This window comes from Larimichthys crocea, chromosome XVII, assembly GCF_000972845.2.
Source record: "Larimichthys crocea isolate SSNF chromosome XVII, L_crocea_2.0, whole genome shotgun sequence".
Lineage (NCBI taxonomy): Eukaryota > Metazoa > Chordata > Actinopteri > Sciaenidae > Larimichthys > Larimichthys crocea.
The window spans coordinates 20170942-20191405 of NC_040027.1; the positions used below are offsets into that span (position 1 = coordinate 20170942).

A 20464-nucleotide genomic window follows, 5' to 3' on the forward strand; every position below is an offset into this window, starting at 1 on the left:
GCCTAACTGGCATCACGGTCTTCTCACACACTCAGCTTACGTTCTGATCTCTCAACAACAAACTAGATATCTCACCTATGTCTCTGCTCTGTTTCCAGGGCACTGAAACCTTCACACCTGGTTATTTAGGGAATATGTGAACATACACACAGAAACACGCAAAAACGCACGTTCCCAGAGGAGTCGGTGAGTTCAGTAAAAACCACAAAATGACAATAAAATATCATAAAATTATGTGCACATGAAGCATCAAGATGTGTTATTTATACATTCATATAGTAATGGCTTGCAGACTGTTCTGGTGCTAATATGAAGATTATAAATATTAACTTGTGCACATAATCTGTCTGATCAAAGATATGTTTTAAACATTTGATTATTGATTATTACATTCATTTGAAAGAGTGTACGTGTTATATTTTAAGTATATTATCTTGTTTTTTATGTATATTAAGTTGGAGGCATGTTTTCACATAGTAAAAATGTGTTAGTTGCCATATTTAATGATGTTGTACCCTTGAGGATGTCAGTAATACATTATGAGAGCTGTATTCCCTGTTTTATTTTGTTGTTCTCCCCCCGCTGTGTCTGTATCTCCTTTGTTGCACTTTCCCACCAGTTTTGACAGCGCTCCACTGCAATCAGGCCTATCACACACCTGTTCTCAATTGGCTCAGTCACCATTTAAGCCCCAGATCTCCACACACTCTCTGGCAGATTTTTAGGTCATGTTTCCATCTGGTTCTTGTCTTTAGTCCCTGTACCGGTCTTCTGAAAACCTGTACTAGAATTTCTGTTTGTCCCCGTTTGACCTGCCTGTTTGACTTTCTGCCTGATTTTGTGATTTTGGGTTTGTTTGCCTGTGCTACACTCTCTGCTGCTGGTTCCTCCCATTTAAAAAAAAAAAAAGAAAGTAGATCAAGAACTGTAACCCACAGTCTTTGTGTTGAATCTAGGTCTATCTCTAGGCTGTTACACTCTGGTAGATTTTGTTGCATGCCATTCCCCATAATGAAAAATCATAAAAGACAAAATATAAAAGACAAACTATGAACATATATCGTTACATTGAAAGTATTCAAAAGCAGTAACATCAGCCAGTACAGAAAAGACAAGTGATCTCTCTTTAATGGTCCTTTGAACAGATATGTAAACACTTCTTTTGTTAAAGTCATAGACAGGCATCATGATTCAAATAAAATATAAACAGTGCAATAAATTAAACATGGATTTTTTTTTTTGTACAGTTTATACTACATATTTACCAGAAAGCTTCTCTATCTATGAATCCAGGCTTGATAGGGAACTCTTTGAGGCGAGTTTCCCCAGGCACAGATTAGGCTGTCCTGTACAGAGACAGACATCAAGGTTAAGTCCTAGGCTGCACTGTACACGTTAAGCATGGTCCTATAAACTACAGGCTGAAGCCTTAACCTAACCTGTATACTGTATAAATCCAGCCTCGCAGTTGACACACTTCAGAGGAGGTTTCTCTGCTAAAATACATCTTATTCAGTCCAGGACTTTTTGTTTGGGGTTCCAGCAGGTGAGCGTGACCTCTTCTGGCCTGTGGATCCTCAGTCCAGATATGTCCTATGTTCACATTTCAGAAACATGTCAAACTCAACATATTACATTAACACAACAGCACATGATATAAATATACATCTTATTTAAGGGGGAACAACAAATGGTGAAAAGCTGGAATGTTCAAAGATATGGACAGTGAATGCTGAGATTGTTTCATCATTACTCTGTTGATGACATGGTTTTAAATCCTATTTATTATCATGGATACATTAAAATAAGAACGATCAGGCAGCTCTAAGACACATTTCTCTCACATATCTCTCATTATCAGTCACCATGATCATGCATGTGTGAAAATTACTATAACTCTGGAGCACAGAAAATATCATAATGCTTGTTTCTACTGACCAAAACGTGTGACAAACAATGTGGCAGTTGACGTATAGACAAACCATACTGTGCCTGTGATTCCTCTTCTGTAAAAGCGTCCATGTTGCATCACACGTAAAAAGTGACATTAATTTCTCATCGTTTTCGTCACCACTGTGAAAGAAGGCAACACATCCTGAAGTAGACAAGTCCCTGGCTCTATGTACCGGAAGAAAATGGCTTTAGTCACCTCTCTGACGCAACATTGACAGTGGTTATCCAGCACAGCAACGTGAAGAATGAGAATCCATTTGCCTGCCCTCAGGCTGTCTGTCGTACAGATGGTTGTCCTTGTGACAGTCTTGTCATGTTGATATCATGCTGACTGTAGGGTTAAGAAACACTTCTTGTCCTGGTTTTCTGAAGTCTTCATTTTGGATCCCAGGTGAACAAAATTTTAGATGATTATATGTTACAAATTCAGTGATCCAGTATCCTGAGACAAAACATCTCTTATTCTGTAATCTGTTCAAGATTTTTAGCATCTTTTTCACATCACTCAAGGGTTTGCTTCCTTTAATGTCTGGAACTTCATTTCCCGTGTTGACTATTTATTGATTAGTGACTGTATAATGCCCGTGAACCATGTGGAGACCGTGTAAACAGGATCTGTGTGGAATGGCTGGCTGCCAGTTATAAAACCTGTAAATCTGAATCAACCCCTGTTTCACTGCTACTCTTACAACTATGCACAGTAAAGACTAACAGCAACCCTCTCAAATGACCCCAATATAAGAACCAAAAGCTAAAATACATTCATCGTATTACATTTTTACATGCTACCTCTATGTTTACCTACACAAAACGCACTTAGATCAGTTTCTTGGATTCCACGAGAGGTTTGGACACCTTGGATCGATGTCTCACCATATTTTGTTCAAATAACAATCAAAACACAAACATGTGTGGGAAGGCTTGGCAACACTTGGGATTGCCTTCAGTGATCTACTTATATTAGCAGCCAGTCACTGCTGTTTCTTGATTTGGCAAATCTTCTCTATTGAGAACACACGCACACATTAACACACACCCGTGTCCACACACGTAGCCTTCCTCCAGCTACAACAAACACACACACACAAGAACATGTTTCAGACAGACACCCAAGTATCCAGATAAATCGCAGTGGAGTTCAGTCCTGCTTGTAATGCTACTGGTACTGAGAATACAAGTCCTCAGAGCCACAGAGCAGCTAAGAGCCTTGTGGTGCCATGTGGAGCGTCTCTGAGGTGCCTTTCTCGCTTCTCGCTCTGTGCATCATCTTCTTCTCTGTTTTTTTTAGCAGCGGTCATCCTCATCTGTGTCACTTAGAAGCTCGCTGGCTCCAGCCGGACTCGCCTGGCCCAAATGCTTTCTGAAATGCCCGTTAGGAACCTGCCAGGAGTGTCTGAGCTGAGGGGCAGAGCTTATGGCGTTGGCCCGGCCCAGGCTGGTTGCCATGGCCGTCTCAAAAGTGAGGGTGTCCTGCCTCTCGCCTGCCTCTCCACCACTGACATCCTCATGGAATGGGAGGTAGGGCTCTGAGATGTAACGGTGAGGAGATGGGTTGCTTGGTCCTGAAACTGGACCTCCGGATGACCCCTGAACTGCAGCGAGGGGGCCGCCCTCCTTGTCAGCCCTCCACGAGGTCTCTGTGGAGACGCCAGGGCCATCCTGAGGCTGGGTCTGTCCCTCAGAAGAGCTTACTGGTGTGGGAGAGGTGTGGGCTCGGCAGACTAAAGGGGAGTAGGAGATGTATGGCCGCGGGCGAGAGGGCGTCTGTGGCAGCTGTCGCCTATTACGGGGAGTGCTGGACTCTGGGGCTGAATGTGCAGGACTGTCTGTTGTGTTCACCTGCAAATACCACAAACACAATAATGAGGAAAGAACTGTAATAGACTCCTAGTAATACAGTCTCACCTTCGGCAGGAGAGGCAGAGTACAGCTGGTTTTCTGGTCCCTTCAATTTGTACGATACAAATCAACACGACTTTAAGTGTGTACAGTACTTCACCCTGTTGTCCTCTTACCTGTCTCTGTAAGGCCTGTGCACGTCCCTCGCTAGGTGACCGTCTCCTTTCACATGATGGATCCTGGCTGCGCTCCTCAGAGTTGCAGCGGGACACATCAGGAGAGAGGAGGTGGCGCCGTTCCTTAGATCGCCCTCTCTCGTGACTGCTCGTTTCTCTGTGGTTGATTCTTGGACCTAAGAGGAGTGTAGATTTCAGTTTACAAAAGCTTAAAGGACTGAGAAGCACCTCCGTTTTAGGTCAAAGTGAAGAAAAGCAACCTTATGGATATCCCGGTCCTACAAACATATCCAAATTATCCAGTTCAAAATCCAAAATAGTGCTTTTTCACCATATACATTGTAAGTACAGTGTTATAAAATTATAGGAATTACACTCCTGAATCTTATTCAAATACTTATTTCTAATTTATTAATTAGTCATTAGTCCATCTTAACAACTAACCTGAATACATCAGTGACCTGATTTCTGTTTTGTTTACTGAATTATTTTTGTTTCTGTAACCAGCTGTTCACACCCAATCAAAATGGGTTAATAATACTCTTTTTGTTTCAATTTTAATTTTGGTTGTCAATTCAACATAAATTAAACTCAAGATTCAATATGTAATGAGGACTTTTCACTCAGTCCTTCAGGTTATTCATGCATAATAGCTTCAGGGCTGCAGCAGATACTGCACACAAAAAACAAAAAACCTATATTCAGAATAAAACATTGCTATGAATATGTATCAGGAGGAGTTTCAGTAATGCAATATGACCTCTGTAGCTCCTCTGCCGAGGCCTGTATGTGCCGTCAGGACTGACTCTCTCCAGAGAGTGCTGTTCCTGCCAGAGGCCGTTCACGCATTGGTCTCCGATGGTGGAGAAGGAACGCTTCATCAGCTTACTGTCTGCTGACATCCCAGGCTACACACACAGCGAACAACCAGAAGGAATCACTTAAGTAACCATGAATGACACATAATCAGCAAACACATCCTCTCTCTCTAATAACCAAACACACACATATACACATATAAGCATAATATAGACTTTAGTCACATTATGTGCTGAGCTACCTCTACAAACAATATAGTATATACTGTAATGGCTCTTTTAACGTGTGTGGACAAATTTAAGTACACCTCATGTGAACCTTTAAATGTTCATTTAATTTTAATCCTCTTTATGACACAAAATTTGTTAAGAACTGAATATAGATTCAAATAAATCCCAACAGTCTTCATTACCTGTGGATCAACAGCCAGTCTGGGCATAGAGGATGCTCTGATAGATGCTGTCCGCTGAGGTGATTTAATAACTGTTGGGTCCTGCCTGGCCTGCTGCATCACTTGGTTATACTCCACTACATCTGGCACCTACATGAAAAAAAAAGAGGGGTGGGTGTTTCTCATTTATTTCTCATTTCAAGTCTCAAGAATCAACTCTTTGTTCACCTAAATTAGCAGCAAGACTTGGACATCTCATAATTATGCTACTTTCCACAAGGCTACTGCATTATTGACCGCTGATGGGTTTTGTTGACCTAAAGTTCGCCGTCAGACAACTTTTCTTTGACAAAGCAGTGATTATGCATGTCCAATATGGAGATATTTTGTTTTCTCAACACCACGTGTAGGTGGTTACCAGTGTGTGTAGATGATGGTGGTGGTGATGATGTGGGTGGTGGTAGGGGTGATAGGGTGAACGGTGGTAGTCGTCGTCATCATCCTCCTCCTTTTCCTCTCTGGAGCAAGACAGCGGCTGCAGGAACATCTCTTGTGGAGAGATCGGACTGAGTGCCACGAAACCTCCTCTGGTGCTGAAGGAGCACATGCAGACACAGACATGGCAACTGTCTTACATACCCACATAAGTTAGTCAATTAGTTAGTGATGTAAAGTAAATTAGTGGGTGAAGTTGGTGACCAAGATATTTTCTATTCCTCTCAGCATAAATAACTACAAACTAAAATAATAACAAAAGTTGAATATATTTACAGAGCTGATCCGGCACTATGTCTGAGGAATGAAAGGGATTTGGCATTGCATAGGATTTCTTGAGGCAGAGAGGAGGCATCCATACGCTGGAACATAGGAGCATGTTTCTATGGGAGACAGAGAAACACACAAGGGGGAGATGTGAAATTCAAACTACAAATACAATCCTATCATCACCACATGAATATTCACAACTGAATGTCACTGAAAGAAGGCTGTAATCATGACTTTTCCTGTAGATGGCCAGTTGGTTACACAGTTCACATCTAATTTTTGGATGAATGTGCCATCTCTTTTTTTTTATACAATAACCCATGCATACTTCAATGTGCTAAATAATGGAAAGAAAAGATTTATACAATATCAGTTGCTGCTGGGTGCCTCATGGGAATAAATATAACCCAAACTTTGTCATAATATGGCAAAAACTGCTAATAAATATGTATATGTAAGTATAAAAATATACAAAATGAAAAGTACCTGCTCCTCCAGTTGCTGCCGGAGCTTCTTGGCCTTGCTCTGTTTGTAGTAGTCCATGATCATCATGGCAGCATAGATCTTCCCAATAGTCATATCACTGGCTGAAAAAGGAGAAATCAGATACCATACTTGATTTGATTTATGGATATTAAGGACCAACAAATCCAAAAGATAGCATGTCAGTTTCAAGCATGGTCCCTCAGAAAACAGAAACACACACTCACACATAACCTGGAGAGAATCTCTAAAACAATAATCAACAAACCCTTCAGAAGCATGACACTTATATAAAAATACTATTTACTACAACAACTACTATGACAGGAAAAGTCTATTCTTTTCTTTTTCTCTTCTTTATTTTTTACTGTAAAGTTGCAGGTGTAGATGTCACCTCTGTGAATGGGAACCAGTAGATCCAGTGACTTCTGAGAGAGATGAGGCCAAATGACACTAATCTCCTTCTGCAGATCCAGATCCATCTGATTTCTGTCCTCCCCTCCTGGAGATAAAAAAAAAGACACACACACACACACACACACACACACACACACACACACACACACACACACACATACGTACACTAAGTGTTTTACATCACAGTAAATGTGATGAAAGGTGTGTCAGGTTTTGATATCCTGTCTAACCTCTGGCTATCTTGACCTCCAGGGCGGTGCGTATGAGGGCCATGAGGGTGGAGGTGAAGTGAACGGACATGTCCTCGTCCACAGGCATGTTCATTAGGACTAGTCTCTGATGGCAGCAGAGAGAAAGTGTCATAGTCAGTCACACAACTAACAATTAAACATCATATCACGATACAAAAGTGGACGCCCAGAGCAGCTGTGGTGGATCATAATGTTTTAAAGTGCTTTTATCTTGTGGTTATAATGACTTAATAAACTCATTATCTCAGGATAATTAATTACAGTTTTGTGGTGCTCTCTCAAGCCTACAGACATAAGCAGGAATGCCACTGTGCTACTCTATTAGAAACAACATTTGAGTTTCAGGTCAAAAGAAAACTGCTCAGTTTTCTTCTGTCACATAAATCTGTTAGATCATTAGATAAATCAATTATGATTTCTGGGAAACTAGCTTGAAAAAGATTATAAGCAACCACAGCCTGTCTGGGCATCAGAACAAACCGTAAGTTTCGCAATTTCATAAAGCATGGCTTGCTTTGTTTAATTAAAATCAACTAGACTAAAGTGCTGGATACAGAAGGACGGAGAGAACGTGTAGTCATTTACCAAATCTTGTTTTGAGAACTTATTACTGTGTACCAAGGCTGAGAAGTAATTAAAAAAGACAATTGTGTAATCTCAACAAAAAAGGCCTGATGTCACAAAACAAATAAACTTACAAATTAAAAATGTATTCTCTCCTCTCCTTCTGTAAATTGACATCTACACAGAAGTGGTGTTTAGTTTCATAAAGGAAGATAAAACTCACATCATCTGAGATGGAGCATGCTTGCAGGCTCACAAACTCACGCACACAAACATACAACACATCAAGTACACTACATATTGAACACGGATATATAACACTGGGCTGTGGCAGGAGGCACATGCAGACAGATATATGTAAGAAACAGAGTGTGTAAGTATGAAAGACATGAGAACATTTAACAGCAGATTTAGCATGTAGATGTTTGACAACTTTCTGATTCATGTTCTTTAACTAGCTTTGACTTCACCAAGACTTTCTCATCAGATAACAGCAAACAGATAATGGCGTCTTATTTTTTTCTGCCAAGATGCAAAGCAAAACAGGCAAATCATTACCAAAGCGCTAATCGTCTGCCAATGAAAAAAACTTTAAACTGTTTCAACAAGCAATACTGCATCATGTAATCAACAGAAAAAAATGCCTTGCTTTTCCAAAGTATGACACACAAAATGAGCTTTTACAATGCTTGTCCTCGCTGATTCAAATACGAATGCCTCTTTGATCTCTAGTGATCAGTCTACCTTATATGCCAACTTGGAGGGGCATTTCTTGCCCAGGCCTAGAGGTGGCGACATGTTGGTCAACATCTCATACATGTCAGTGTAATGGATACGACCACTGGGGGCGCCAGGTTTCCATGAAGATGGAAAGAGTGGGGAAGGAGGGATGGAGGGAGGGAGAGGAAGAGGGCAGGGAGGGGAAAGGAATGATTGTTGGAAGTGGAGGAGAAATTGAATAACGATGGAGGAGTCAGGGAGTGCGTTCCCGAGGGATGTTGAAGGAGGAGAAGAGCACAGGAAGGGCGTGAAGGGTAAAAAAAAAAAGAGTATGGAAGAGATACAAGAGAAAGGATTATTCCAAGGCATCACACGAGAGTAGAGAGTAGAGTAGGAGAAATCAAACAGGTTGTATTCTTTCTATGCTGCCATCAGGGCATAGAAATCTGGGGAAGGAGAAAAACCTCAGACAGGATGAGCAAAGGAATGACAGCCTCACTGGATCTGGTACAAATATCAAATACTTACATGGTATAGCGGAGTATGTGTGTGTGATATAGCACCAAAAACAACTTTAAACCAGATCCAAAAAGGTAGAAAGAGACAGGCTTCCCCCACATTGTTCCACAACTACATTAAAATCAAGATTTAAGCATTTGAAAATTTGATAAAAATCAAAATTATGTTCACTTATAATCCTGAACGAGGGATGTCCTGTTCCTCAGTACCATGAGACTGGAGTGTCGTCATTCTTTGACCTGACTAACACACCCCTAAAGGTCAAGCACGGCGGTGACAGCCGGTGAAGGGGAAAAGAAAAGGAGGGATAGGAGGAGGTCAGGAGAGATCCCACACGAAAGAGGCAAAGTGGGGGATTTTGTTGACATGGGGGAACCAAACCTTGCATGCCACCCTGTGCGGGCAGTTCTTTCCAAAGCCCAGGGGAGGCGAGATAGTGCGTACAACTTTGTACATCTCCTTATAGTGGATCCTACCACTGAAAAGAACATACATGTCTTTAGTTGTGTGTCAGTACAGCTCTGTAATCCGCAGGAAAGTTGAATGAGGCCTAAGTGTAGCAACAGCATTAAATCACTTTTTTTTTTTTTTGGTTCAATCCATGTAGGCAATTTTTATATGAAGATTGTTAGAAAATTCACAATTATAAGATTTTAAAAACAATACCAGGTGAAATAGTTTGGGCATTTTAACTGTTGCAGCTAATTCAGATGCTGTTAAACACGCCAGCCAGACACCCCAATATTAGACACAGTGTCAGCTGATAATGACAAAGTGTGAGACAGTTAGCAATTATTGTTTGCTGTACAAAATCTATTCCAATAGTATATTATTTTACACCAACCACGAAAATACTCGATAGATATATTTTATTATATTATATAGTGATGAGTATGTCTTCCTTTCCGTTATTTCTGTAACCATACTTAACAGTGATTCTGTTCACTGTGTTACTTTAGTGTAATCTACTCCTCTTTCCCTTTCATGATACCAGTTGTTTGCGAATGCCTAATGTGCTTTTGAAACACATTCAATGAGACAACTTCATGTAGTTTCACTGTCCCAGGTTAGTAAAGTGGTCATGGTTTTGTCCTGGTTTCATGGAAATAAGTTCCAGCAGCCTGGTTTAGTAAAGCTCAGTGTGACAGATAAAGCTGACATATGTACACATATGTATCAAAATACTGTTTCTCACTGAAGTAAATGTGGATTAAGCATAGCAACCCTTACTTCCATCCATTGGTGTAAGTGTATTATGGGGCTGATTTGGTCTGCTTGAACATCTATCATCACTGAAAACTGTTGCATGTGTATGTGTACAGCTGCCTTCTCGATAAAAATTTGGGTGTAGCTTAAAGACCGAGAGACACTGACCAGGCAGCCCGGTCATACTCCCCCCAGATCCGAACAAACTCATCCAGGTGGTGTGGACCCAAGATGGATGAGTCTCTCGTCAGATACTCAAAGTTATCCATGATGACAGCCACAAACAGGTTTAGCATCTGGACACAAGACAAACAGAAGAGGAAGGAAAAGCTGTATTTCTTTACATGAGGTAGTCGGGAAAATATCAGCATAGTGCTCAAAATATAAAGAACAGCTGCTCATTCTAAGATAACATAAGAATGAGAGAAATCTGAAATGTCACGTTAATCCCCTTGATGGAGACACCGGGTTAACATATAAAAAGAGGTGTTGTTGTAGTTTGGAGAGATCATTCACACTCCAGCATCCTTATCTTACCAGGAAGGAGCTGAAGAAGATGAATGAGACAAAGTAGAAATATGCAAAGTCAGAGCCACAGCCTCCCTCCGGTTCAGATGTTGGTACTGCTGGATCCGTCTCACACTTCTGTCCCCCCAAACACGACAACATGATCTCCTGCCATGACTCCCCTGTGGCACTCCTAGACACACACATTACACAACACCAGGAGGAGGAGGAGGAGGAGGGTTGGTTAAGACTCGAATGGTCCAGCTCACAGTTTATTCACAGTTGTGTCTGCCATCTGGGAAGTGCAATCAAAGCATCAAGGCTCACACCAGTTGCTTCAGAGACAGCTTGCTCTAAATGTGAGACCTATAGTTGTCTCACGCATGCATTTACAATACAGTCTGTGTGCAATGGTTCTGCCGTTTTAATATCTTTAAATGTTAGAGTCATCACTTTATCACTTTTAAGCATACAAATAAACACAATATCAACACTTAACACTTAGGTCTAGATAGCCATTTCATTATTTGACTCACTCTGCCTTTCATCATTGTCAGATGTTAAACTCTCAAAGTGCCTGCAAAGCTGTTAGGTAAAGAGGTAAGTGGTACAACAGCAACATCTATCACCCCTTGACACGGAGTAGCCTCTTGGGTACTTATAAAGCAAAGGCTTACTACTGTAACCTAGCAACATTATTCAGACCACATTAAAGAACGAAATGTAGCAAATCATAGTTTAGTAGTTTGGATCACAGCTGAATCTCAATTTAACTGACGCAAAAGATGGTAACTGCACTGGAGCACTGAAGCTAAGGCACTGGATTAAGAAGAGTGTTGAGGGACAAAGTCTTGAGTTTCGGATCAATGGTTCAAGGAATAACTTGTAGCCTTGATCTAAAACATGAAACATAAAGTCCAAAGCTACCTAAAGAACAGGACTAGGGATCTTAAAAAGGTGTCCGACCTAAACAGCAGCATTAGGGCACCAGAGAAGGTCTTGAAGTTGTTGTGCTGGGTAATGTGAGTCTTGTCATTCAGCTTGATGTTTCCAAACACCTGATATAAATACACATATGCAAAAAACATGGAAAAACAGGTCATCACATAAAAACCATGAAGGATTTCATTTCTCGATTAAACAAATATACATATGGTGCTGTGTGGGATGTTGGATAAAAATGGTAAATGTAGCATTTTAGACACCATCTTCAAGGCGAAACAGAGACTGATGAAGTCTCCCTAACCTGCATGCCAATAATGGCGTAGATGAAGAAGAGCATGGCGATGAGCAGGCAGACATAGGGCAAAGCCTTGAAGGACTGGACGAAGGTCCACAGGAGAATCCGGATGGTGTAACCTTGTCTAAGCAGTTTGATCAGACGAGCTGCCCGAAACAGCTTCAGGAAACCCATGTTGAATGTGTCATCAAACTGGGGCAAGGTCACAGGACAGGGGAAGGAAATTAGTGTTTACTGGTGGTGTTGTTTACAGGTATACAGTATTAATGTAGGAAAAAGAGGCTGTGCAGTACCCGCAAGTCTACCACAATCTCTGTAATACTGCCCAAAACAGTGATGAAATCGAAAATGTTCCACGTGTCTCTGAAGTAGTTCTGTAAAAAACAGGAAAGGTGCTTTGAGTCATTTCTCAAAGGAAACCTTGAATTCACATTGAGGCTGCGTGATGCTCTTTTCTCTCACCAGAAAGCCGAAGGCCATGATCTTGAGGACACACTCAACGGAGAAAAGAACAGTGAAAGCTGTGTTCAGGTGCTTCAATACGGCGTCATATGCGGGCGGGGCAGAGTAATACTGAAAATAGAAAGGGGGCAGGGGTTAAACTATAAGGAATATGCAGTATGAGTGGGATAAAAAAAAAAAAGTAATCTTCCCTAACCAGTTCCTGCAGCATAACCGCATGGTACCAGTCTGATATTAGTGTTAACTTCAGACCTGCACCCTGCAGATCTGATCTACAGGTTGATGGAAGATTCCTCCAGACCCATAAATAGTCCCTCAGTCTCTGCACCTCTCATCTGTCGCACTATAAAAGGAGCCATTCCTCTGGGGGCGGCAGCCACAGTTAATGAGGTCATGCTAAATAGCAGCCCCTGGACATTATAGATCAATATTTAATACAGGCTGAGTCACCCTGTGTCTGTCTGTCTGACTGTCTGTCTCTCTGAACAGCCAGCACAGCCCAAGAAAAGGCCAGTTCAGGAAATAAATAGTGGTGAGAGAGGGGTGGAGGAATAAAAAGCCTAAAAACATCAGCAGATCCAAATGAAATCATCACAGTGTGTCGAGGTGGTACACATCAGTTTCTACATACCCATGTTTCTAGTTAGGAGTGACACATCATGGTTTATTTTAAAACCACAGTGTTAACAGTCGCAGGTTCGTGACAGAATATGTTGCTGAGAAGCAACACAAGGTGTGTTTTTCCTATCAGCAAACAAGGACGTGGAAAATTCAGGAGTCATTTTCAGGAGAGAGAAGATACGTATAGAACCTGGTGCACCAGTTGTTGTCCTCTCATTATGCTCCAACTAAAATGTACTGTTTCTTTACCTTCATCATCAGTACAATGGTGTTGAGAGCGATCATGGCCAGGACGGTGTACTCAAACGAGGGTGACACCACAAAATGCCACAGACGGTACTGGAAAGTGTGCCTGTTCTGGGGCATGTAACGGGTCAGGGGCTTGGCACTGATGGCAAAGTCTATGCACGCCCTCTGAAATACAGAAAACAGGAGAAACAGTCAAAAACACAGCACACGGTCTAACTATCCACCTTGTTAAAGGGGTTCTTTAATTTTTTCTGTTTGCCTTAAACTCTAAAGGAAGAAGTAGATGTTTCCTACAAGAACATCTCTGGAGTTCATTTCACTAATTCGGCTTAACAGACTAGACTGTTAATTTATACTTCGCATAAAATAAAGAGACAGAAAAAGGGAGACAGACAGCAAACAAAAGGGTGCAACCAAATTATGGGTTTATTGTTTCTCCGTCTGTGTTTGTTCATCATTCTCTGATCAATCGTCCCTCACCTCATTCTTTTCCAGGCTGCACTCCTCCATCATCTTATCCCCTTGTTCCTGGAAGGTGATGATGATGAGAGCCACGAAGATGTTGACGAAGAAGAAAGGAAAGACGACAAAGTAGATGACGTAGAATATAGACATCTCCATCCTGTTGCCGTGGCTCGGACCTCTGTCCTCCTCTGTCACATCCACTGAGTGCTGCAGAACCCTGGAAGAGCAGAGATACGATGCTAACTAATGCGACCACAAGCAACTACAGAAGAAAAACTGCCATCGTTTGGCAAGACAGAAAAAGCACAAGAAAGGGAATCACTTATTTTAACACTCCCTGTCCTGCAAATACATCAAACTGCTTTTATTCTTTCACAAACTCAAGACTCTTGCTGGAGAAGAAAAGTCTTCTTTAAAAAACAAAAAACAAAACATTGTGTACAAGAAAAATCCCCTTTTCAATTGTTTGAACTTTTAAAAGCAGAGAGAAAAATTATACTACCATAGCTTTTCGTTTTGGGCAGAAATGATATGGAAGTATTTGTTCACTGGGGTGGGGATCAAATGCTAATTTCCTATTTGAAAGAGGAAATCATTTTAATTCATTTCCACAGCCACAGAAGTCAATTTACGAGGGTTGGAACAGTACAAACCCACAAGCACTGTCAGTGAAAAATTGGTTTAACCTTATTGTGAAATAATGAATGGCAAAATCTTTGTTAAGTTAATCACATCTATTATATTTCATCCATCAAAGGTCAGATTTGACCATTATCAAAGAACAAGCCAGATGTTAAAAGGTTATAACGCCCATAAAAGGTAATGAGCCCTCGAACAATGGAAAATGATACGTGGGAAAGCTCCTCCTAAACTTCCTCATCCAGCATGAGAATTAGCACACATCCGCTGATTCCAGTCAGACACTCACTGAGGCCATCCCTCTCCAGTGGAAACAGTGAAGAGAGTGAGCAGAGCCCAGATGACGTTATCGTAGTGAAACTCGTGTCTCTTCCAGTCTCTTCTCTTTATCTCCTTCTTGTCCTTCCCGTAGTCAATGTAGTAACCCCTGGAGGAGAAGGAGGAGACCAAGAGCAACAACAAAAATGGGTCATATAATAATAAAAAAAAACATTAAGGAATGGTAAGAATGATTTCAGAACACTTTTAACAACTTGAAGGATGAGAAGAAGAAAGAAGAGAGAAAAGAGACATGGGGGGAAAAGAAGGGAGGAACAAAGAAGGGAAAGGAATGAGTTATAAAAAAAAGGTATGAAAGAGAGAGAGGTGGAAAGAAGGAAGAAAGAACAGATGGGAGGGAAGAAAGAAAAGATGAAAAGAAGGCAGGAAGGAATCAAGAAGAAAAGAAAGAAAGATTTATAAAAGAAGGAAGGAAAGAGAAAGGGTAGGAAAGAAAGAAGAAAGGAGGGAAGAGTTAAACAAAGAAGGAATTAAGAGAGAGGGGAAGAAAGGAGGAATGAATGGGTGGAAGAAAAGAAAGAAACAAGGAAGGAAGAGAGGGAGAATGGAAAGAAGACAGGAAACAAGAAGCAAAGGAAAAAGAGGGACGGAAAGAAAAGAAGAATCGATGGGAGGAAGGAAAGAAGGAAGGAAGGAAGGAAGGAGCAAAGAAAAAGGAGAGTAAAAGAAAGAAGGAACTAAAAAGAGGAAGGAAAGAAGGAAGGAAGGAAGGAAGGAGCAAAGAAAAAGAAGAGAGTAAAAGAAAGAAGGAAGTGAAAAGAGGGAGGAAAGAAGGAAATAAGGCAAGAAAGACAGAGTGAAGGAAAGGAAGTAAAGATTAATATAAATCTGAATGCAGGAATAAAGGAAGTAAAAAGGGGGAAGAAGTTACTGGCAGTCCTTCTCTGTGTCCTTCGAACTGTCGGTACAGTAGAAAAACTTCCCCTTGAAGAGCTGCACAGCGATGACGGCAAAGATGAACATGAAAAGCTTGTAGACGATCAGGATGTTGAAGACGTTTTTCAGAGATGTCACCACACAGTCAAACACCGCCTGGAAAAGAGAGAGAGAGAGAGACAGGTGAGCAAAACATGTGGTGAGATCAGGGACGGTGACTGTGCAGCATGAGACATGGTCCCCATTCTTGAAATATATTGGCACTAGACTGGCGACCCTCGTGTTGAAGGGTTTGGTGTGTACAGTTAAGATCCAACATGGCCCTAACACAGTCAGTGTGTTTTTTTTCCACACATCTTTACTTCCTCTCCCAGTGAATAGATGAGAAGTAAATGGTATGATTACCTATTAGCACACTCAGACTGTCTGGCTAGTTCCCTGCCCTCACTTTCAACCCTCCCCTCTCCTTCTCTTATTGATATTATCTATTATTTTATTTATTCATGCAGATCACCCTCCATCTCTCTTTCTCCTCCTCACTTTGTATTATCACTTTTAGGAGTAGTGTATTTGTTCCAAGGAATATCCACCTGTGCACGCATGAGATTTCATGTTTTGATATGTCCTACTCCCCTCTCCTCCGTGTTTTCTGCCTGTAGACAGAGTATGTGAGGTTTGCAGGTCCCAGACCTGACAACATGTCTTCATGCCCTGATGCCCACAGTTTGTCACCTTATCTTGTCAGCTTGTTTTTTCTCTGCTCTCGGGTTTGTCACTTAGAGTTGTAAAAGACGAAAGAGGAGGAATCTTTAAACCATAGGGTATGTTTCTATCAGTCTATGTGAGTGTGGAAAAAAACTCAGTATATGAACAGGTGCAGTCTAGCCTGCTAATTCAGGAACATACACAAACAAAAAAAGGATATTACAAAGTAGATGATGAGAAAGGAAAAGATCTTCCCTTCTTTGCACGAAATATCTATTGACATCACGTACTGGTCCAAATGTAAGTATCATGACAGAGCATCTCTGACCTTGAGTTTAGGAAGTCTCTTGATGGTCTTCAGTGGTCTGAGGACACGTAACACTCTCAGAGATTTGATGGTCTTAATGTCCCGTCCTTTGTTGTTTCTGTGCAGAAAGACGGACAGTGTGAGCACCATACCATATTAAATATCACATTTTAAGAAACTTTTTGCTTTGCTGAACTGTTTTCCTCCTCCTTATTTATCCATTGTTAAAGTATGTTTAACATCACATATTCTACGCACGTTGCACATTGAAAGATGGTATTTGTTCTAAGAGAGGAAGACGTTTTAGTTTTTTACCCCATCACATTGCTGGTGGTCAATCCCACAGGGACATCATCCAAAGACGAACAGCAAAGAGGGACATGTATATCAACAGTTATAATGTTATAAACAAATGGAAGAGATGACTTCATGAAGTGAAACAACGTTTACAGCAGAAAAAGCCAATTTACACCTGATTTAAAGACACTTTGACGTTTAGACATATGATTAGTGCTTTAATTAAAATAAATCATGTGACTGACGAGAGGGCGAAGGCCACCAGTGCTCCCACCACGACGATGAAGTCTAGGATGTTCCACAGGTCTCTGAAGTAGGAGCCATCATGAAGGATCAGACCCTGGTCAATCATCTAAGGACAAGACAAGGGTGTGTGGATGAAAAATGTCCTACTCGTGGATAGTTTCCAAAGATGGAGTGAACTTTAAATTCTTTTTTCTTTTTTGGTATTTCATGTTTCAGAGTTGGAAATTTAATAAGAATCGAGCTCCTGAGCATCTTGAATGAAAGGAGCATTGGGCCTGACAAAACTGTTTGTTACTCCAAGCGGAACATAGAGAGGTGAGGCTCATGACCCCCATGAGGAGTTGCAAGATAGATTTGAGCAGTCGTGAGATGGTTAACAGCAGAGGAAAGTAAAAAACATATTCCTGCTGCACAATGTTAGGCTTATTTTTCTGCAAGTTTGTTTTTGATCTGTTATCAGACAGCTTTTCAGATGTGATGAAAAAGGAGCTTTAGTTCGTACTTTGATTGTTGAATTTAGTTGCTATGGCTCCATCCATCCTGGAAACTCTTTGATGTACAGTATTTAAATGTTCAACCACCATTTCTTACAATGTGTCACCACACAGTGACATATATCAGCTTGAGACGGTACCTCACCTTTATAATCATCTCAAACGTGAAGACTCCCGTGAAGACATAATCAAAATACCGCAGAACCTGTCATGAGTGTGAGACAGGAGAACAGCCAAAGATAAAGATCAGCCGTATAACAGATAATAACAGTACATTCTTCACAAATAAAGGTGATATTCTTCAGCTTGTTGCATTGACTTTTATCATATTAAGCCATATTTTACTTCATAGCCTCTTATTTTGTGGTGCAGTAGGAAACAGTCCACTGAAATGATGTAATACAACACAAGATAATTAGCTCAGTTCCTCCCATGAACAACCAGGCTCAGTGTGTCTCAGATTTCAATCTCCTCTCTCATCAGCGATTTAACTGCCCCCCACCAAGTCACATTAGTGGCCTTTTGCAAAAACAATTTAAGGAAATGTTGTTTTTTATAAATGTTTTCTTCATGGTACTTTTGCTGCTTAGATGAAGGGCACTATTAGACCCAAGGCACAGATAAAAAGTGATTGAAATCGTATCTCAGGAGTTAACAGAGTGATTCAGACGTCAGCAGCAGAAATATTCTGGCTTCCATTAAGTCATTCATTTTACAGCTGCCCCTGTCAGACAGATGATATACACATGAATGTGAACACACAAACCTTATTCCAGTCAGAGGAGGTGGCTACAGGGTCCTCAGCAGCCAGTGCTATACTACTGGCAGCTATGACCAGCAGGATGGACATTTCAAAGTACCTGAGGTTCACCACGTAGTGACACGCTCGACGCACCCTGAGGCAGAGAGTGAAGATAGATGTCATCTTGGATGTTGTGCAACTAATCTTGACTGAAAAGATTACAGATGTGAGAGGTGTGACTGGTAGCAACTTACGGATTGTCAGGTTTGAAGATGAACATGCTGTCTGGTGTCACCTTGTTAACAGGCTTTGTCTCCTCTGCCTCCTCCTTCTCTGACTTGCAGGTTTCAGGGTCCTTACTGTTGACTGGTGGATGTCAAGAGGAAAACAATGTAAAGGCAGGTGAGAGGAGAAGAAGAGTAGGGTGAGATGAGAAGACGGAGGCCTCACAAAGCCTCCTTAAAAATAGCAGGCTAATATAGTCCGATACTCTTGAGCTGCAACGGTGAACTATAAGGACTAGCTTAGACAAAGACATGAGTCAGTCCTTCTCAAATTGAACTGTGGAGGAAACAATTTAGCCTCAAGCACAAATCTGCAACTTCATGGCCATATTCTCATGTCAGATTTCCAGAACAGTTGTGATGCCAATACACCGAACCACAATGAGTGAAGTGAAAATGATGGGCTGGCTTTGTAAGTTTAGATTAAAGGTAGCCATGTCTACTAATGTCACCAGCTGTATTTCTACATTACATTTCATACATTCTACACCTGTTATACCTGTGATCGTGGAGAGCTCCAGACATGACTGAATGTTGGGCACGTCGATGATCACACTTGAGCTGAGCTGCGATTTATCTTGGTCCTTTTCCGTCTCATCCTCTTCTTTGTTGCTGTTGTCTGGGATGGCAGGTGGCGACGGGTCAGATTGCTGAGGAGGTTCTTCCTGCTTCTGAGGATGCTGATTACCACTGTGGCTCTGGTTCTCTGGTGGGTGAGCATCTCCTCCGTCACTCCTGTCATCCTGTCTGAAAATACAGAGGCAAAGACGTTACTGCACACTTACAGTATGCTTGATGCTGTCAGATGGTGAATCTATGGCGCCGTGCCGCAAGAAACAAACATGTATTCATGTAGATACATCAAGCAGTGTAGTTGCTGGCTGCAGCCCCTTTACCTCACCCTCTCCTTCCTGGTGTGAAGAAGGAACTACAGTGGCTGTGAAAAGCATAGAACATATGAAGCCAGTCCGCTGCAAACCTGCAGTATCTGTAGATATAACAGGCTCGTTCTGAGGTTCTTCTTCTTGTTTATACACTAATAAAAATATAATTATACATATTATATTCCATTTCTGTCATATTCTACAAATAGAGCCCCTAAATCTGACACACTGGAGCTTTAAAGGCTGAACAATACTCTTCAAGGACAAGTTCAGTGCTGCATGTAGACACTTGTTGTGACATGGGTGACAGTCACAGCACCAAGAATAGCATTGTTGCACATTAGCAGAAAAACTGTAGCATGGAATGATCAAACACAGCGAGATGTTCGACTCACTCTGAAGTTTTGTTTATTTAGTTGGCATTAATGGGGAAACTATCTTTACAAAGACAGATGCTCATAAACGCAGAGAAGGTCGAAAACGTAGCTTAAACAGCCAAACAGGCCCTTTTGATGGCCATGGAGTTAAAGTGCTCACTGCCTAGAAACCAGAGAAACCAGAACGTCCCCAGTTTGGATCCAGCAGGTTGAATGTCATTCCTCATCTCTTTCCTCATTTCTGCAATTTCTCTACTGTTGACCATCCAATTAAGGCATGCAATAATCATAATAATAAAAGAGCAGCAATACAATAAAAACTGGTCATTTGAGTGTGCAACAGAGTGCACCATTATTTGTATCCTTATACATTTTCTGCAACTGCTTATCCTCATCAGGGTTGCGGTGGGAGTGGAGCCTATCCTAGCTGACTTAGGACGTGAAGAGGGGTACACCCTGGACAAGATGCCAGTTTATCCTAGGGTACATAGAGACAAATAACCATTCACACTCACATTCACACCTACGCACACCATTTAACCTATTAAGTGCATGTCTTTGGACTAGGAGAGAACCCACGCAGACACAGGGAGAACATGCAAACTTCACGAGGTGAGGAAATAAAAA

At 41.3% G+C, this 20464-nt stretch overlaps 1 protein-coding gene across 1 annotated transcript in view; it reads right to left on the reverse strand.

Annotated features, from left to right (window-relative positions):
• Positions 1-1110: 1110 nt before the first annotated feature.
• Positions 1111-20464, reverse strand: part of cacna1ea (calcium channel, voltage-dependent, R type, alpha 1E subunit a) — a 94855-nt gene continuing 75501 nt past the window's right edge. Inside the window, exons 24-50 of the mRNA XM_027290347.1 lie at positions 19076-19323; positions 18547-18658; positions 18317-18446; positions 17696-17755; positions 17056-17162; positions 16829-16840; positions 16535-16631; positions 15497-15657; positions 14576-14713; positions 13663-13864; positions 13183-13347; positions 12313-12423; positions 12144-12224; positions 11857-12042; positions 11577-11668; positions 10641-10803; positions 10272-10399; positions 8403-8499; positions 7074-7179; positions 6821-6928; positions 6430-6530; positions 5950-6056; positions 5597-5771; positions 5200-5328; positions 4729-4876; positions 3969-4144; positions 1111-3792 (exon numbers count right to left, since the gene is read on the reverse strand). Of these exons, the coding sequence (XP_027146148.1) occupies positions 3238-3792; positions 3969-4144; positions 4729-4876; positions 5200-5328; positions 5597-5771; positions 5950-6056; positions 6430-6530; positions 6821-6928; positions 7074-7179; positions 8403-8499; positions 10272-10399; positions 10641-10803; positions 11577-11668; positions 11857-12042; positions 12144-12224; positions 12313-12423; positions 13183-13347; positions 13663-13864; positions 14576-14713; positions 15497-15657; positions 16535-16631; positions 16829-16840; positions 17056-17162; positions 17696-17755; positions 18317-18446; positions 18547-18658; positions 19076-19323 (3895 nt within the window). The 3' untranslated portion in view covers positions 1111-3237. The remainder of the gene's footprint in view (positions 3793-3968; positions 4145-4728; positions 4877-5199; positions 5329-5596; positions 5772-5949; positions 6057-6429; positions 6531-6820; positions 6929-7073; positions 7180-8402; positions 8500-10271; positions 10400-10640; positions 10804-11576; positions 11669-11856; positions 12043-12143; positions 12225-12312; positions 12424-13182; positions 13348-13662; positions 13865-14575; positions 14714-15496; positions 15658-16534; positions 16632-16828; positions 16841-17055; positions 17163-17695; positions 17756-18316; positions 18447-18546; positions 18659-19075; positions 19324-20464) is intronic.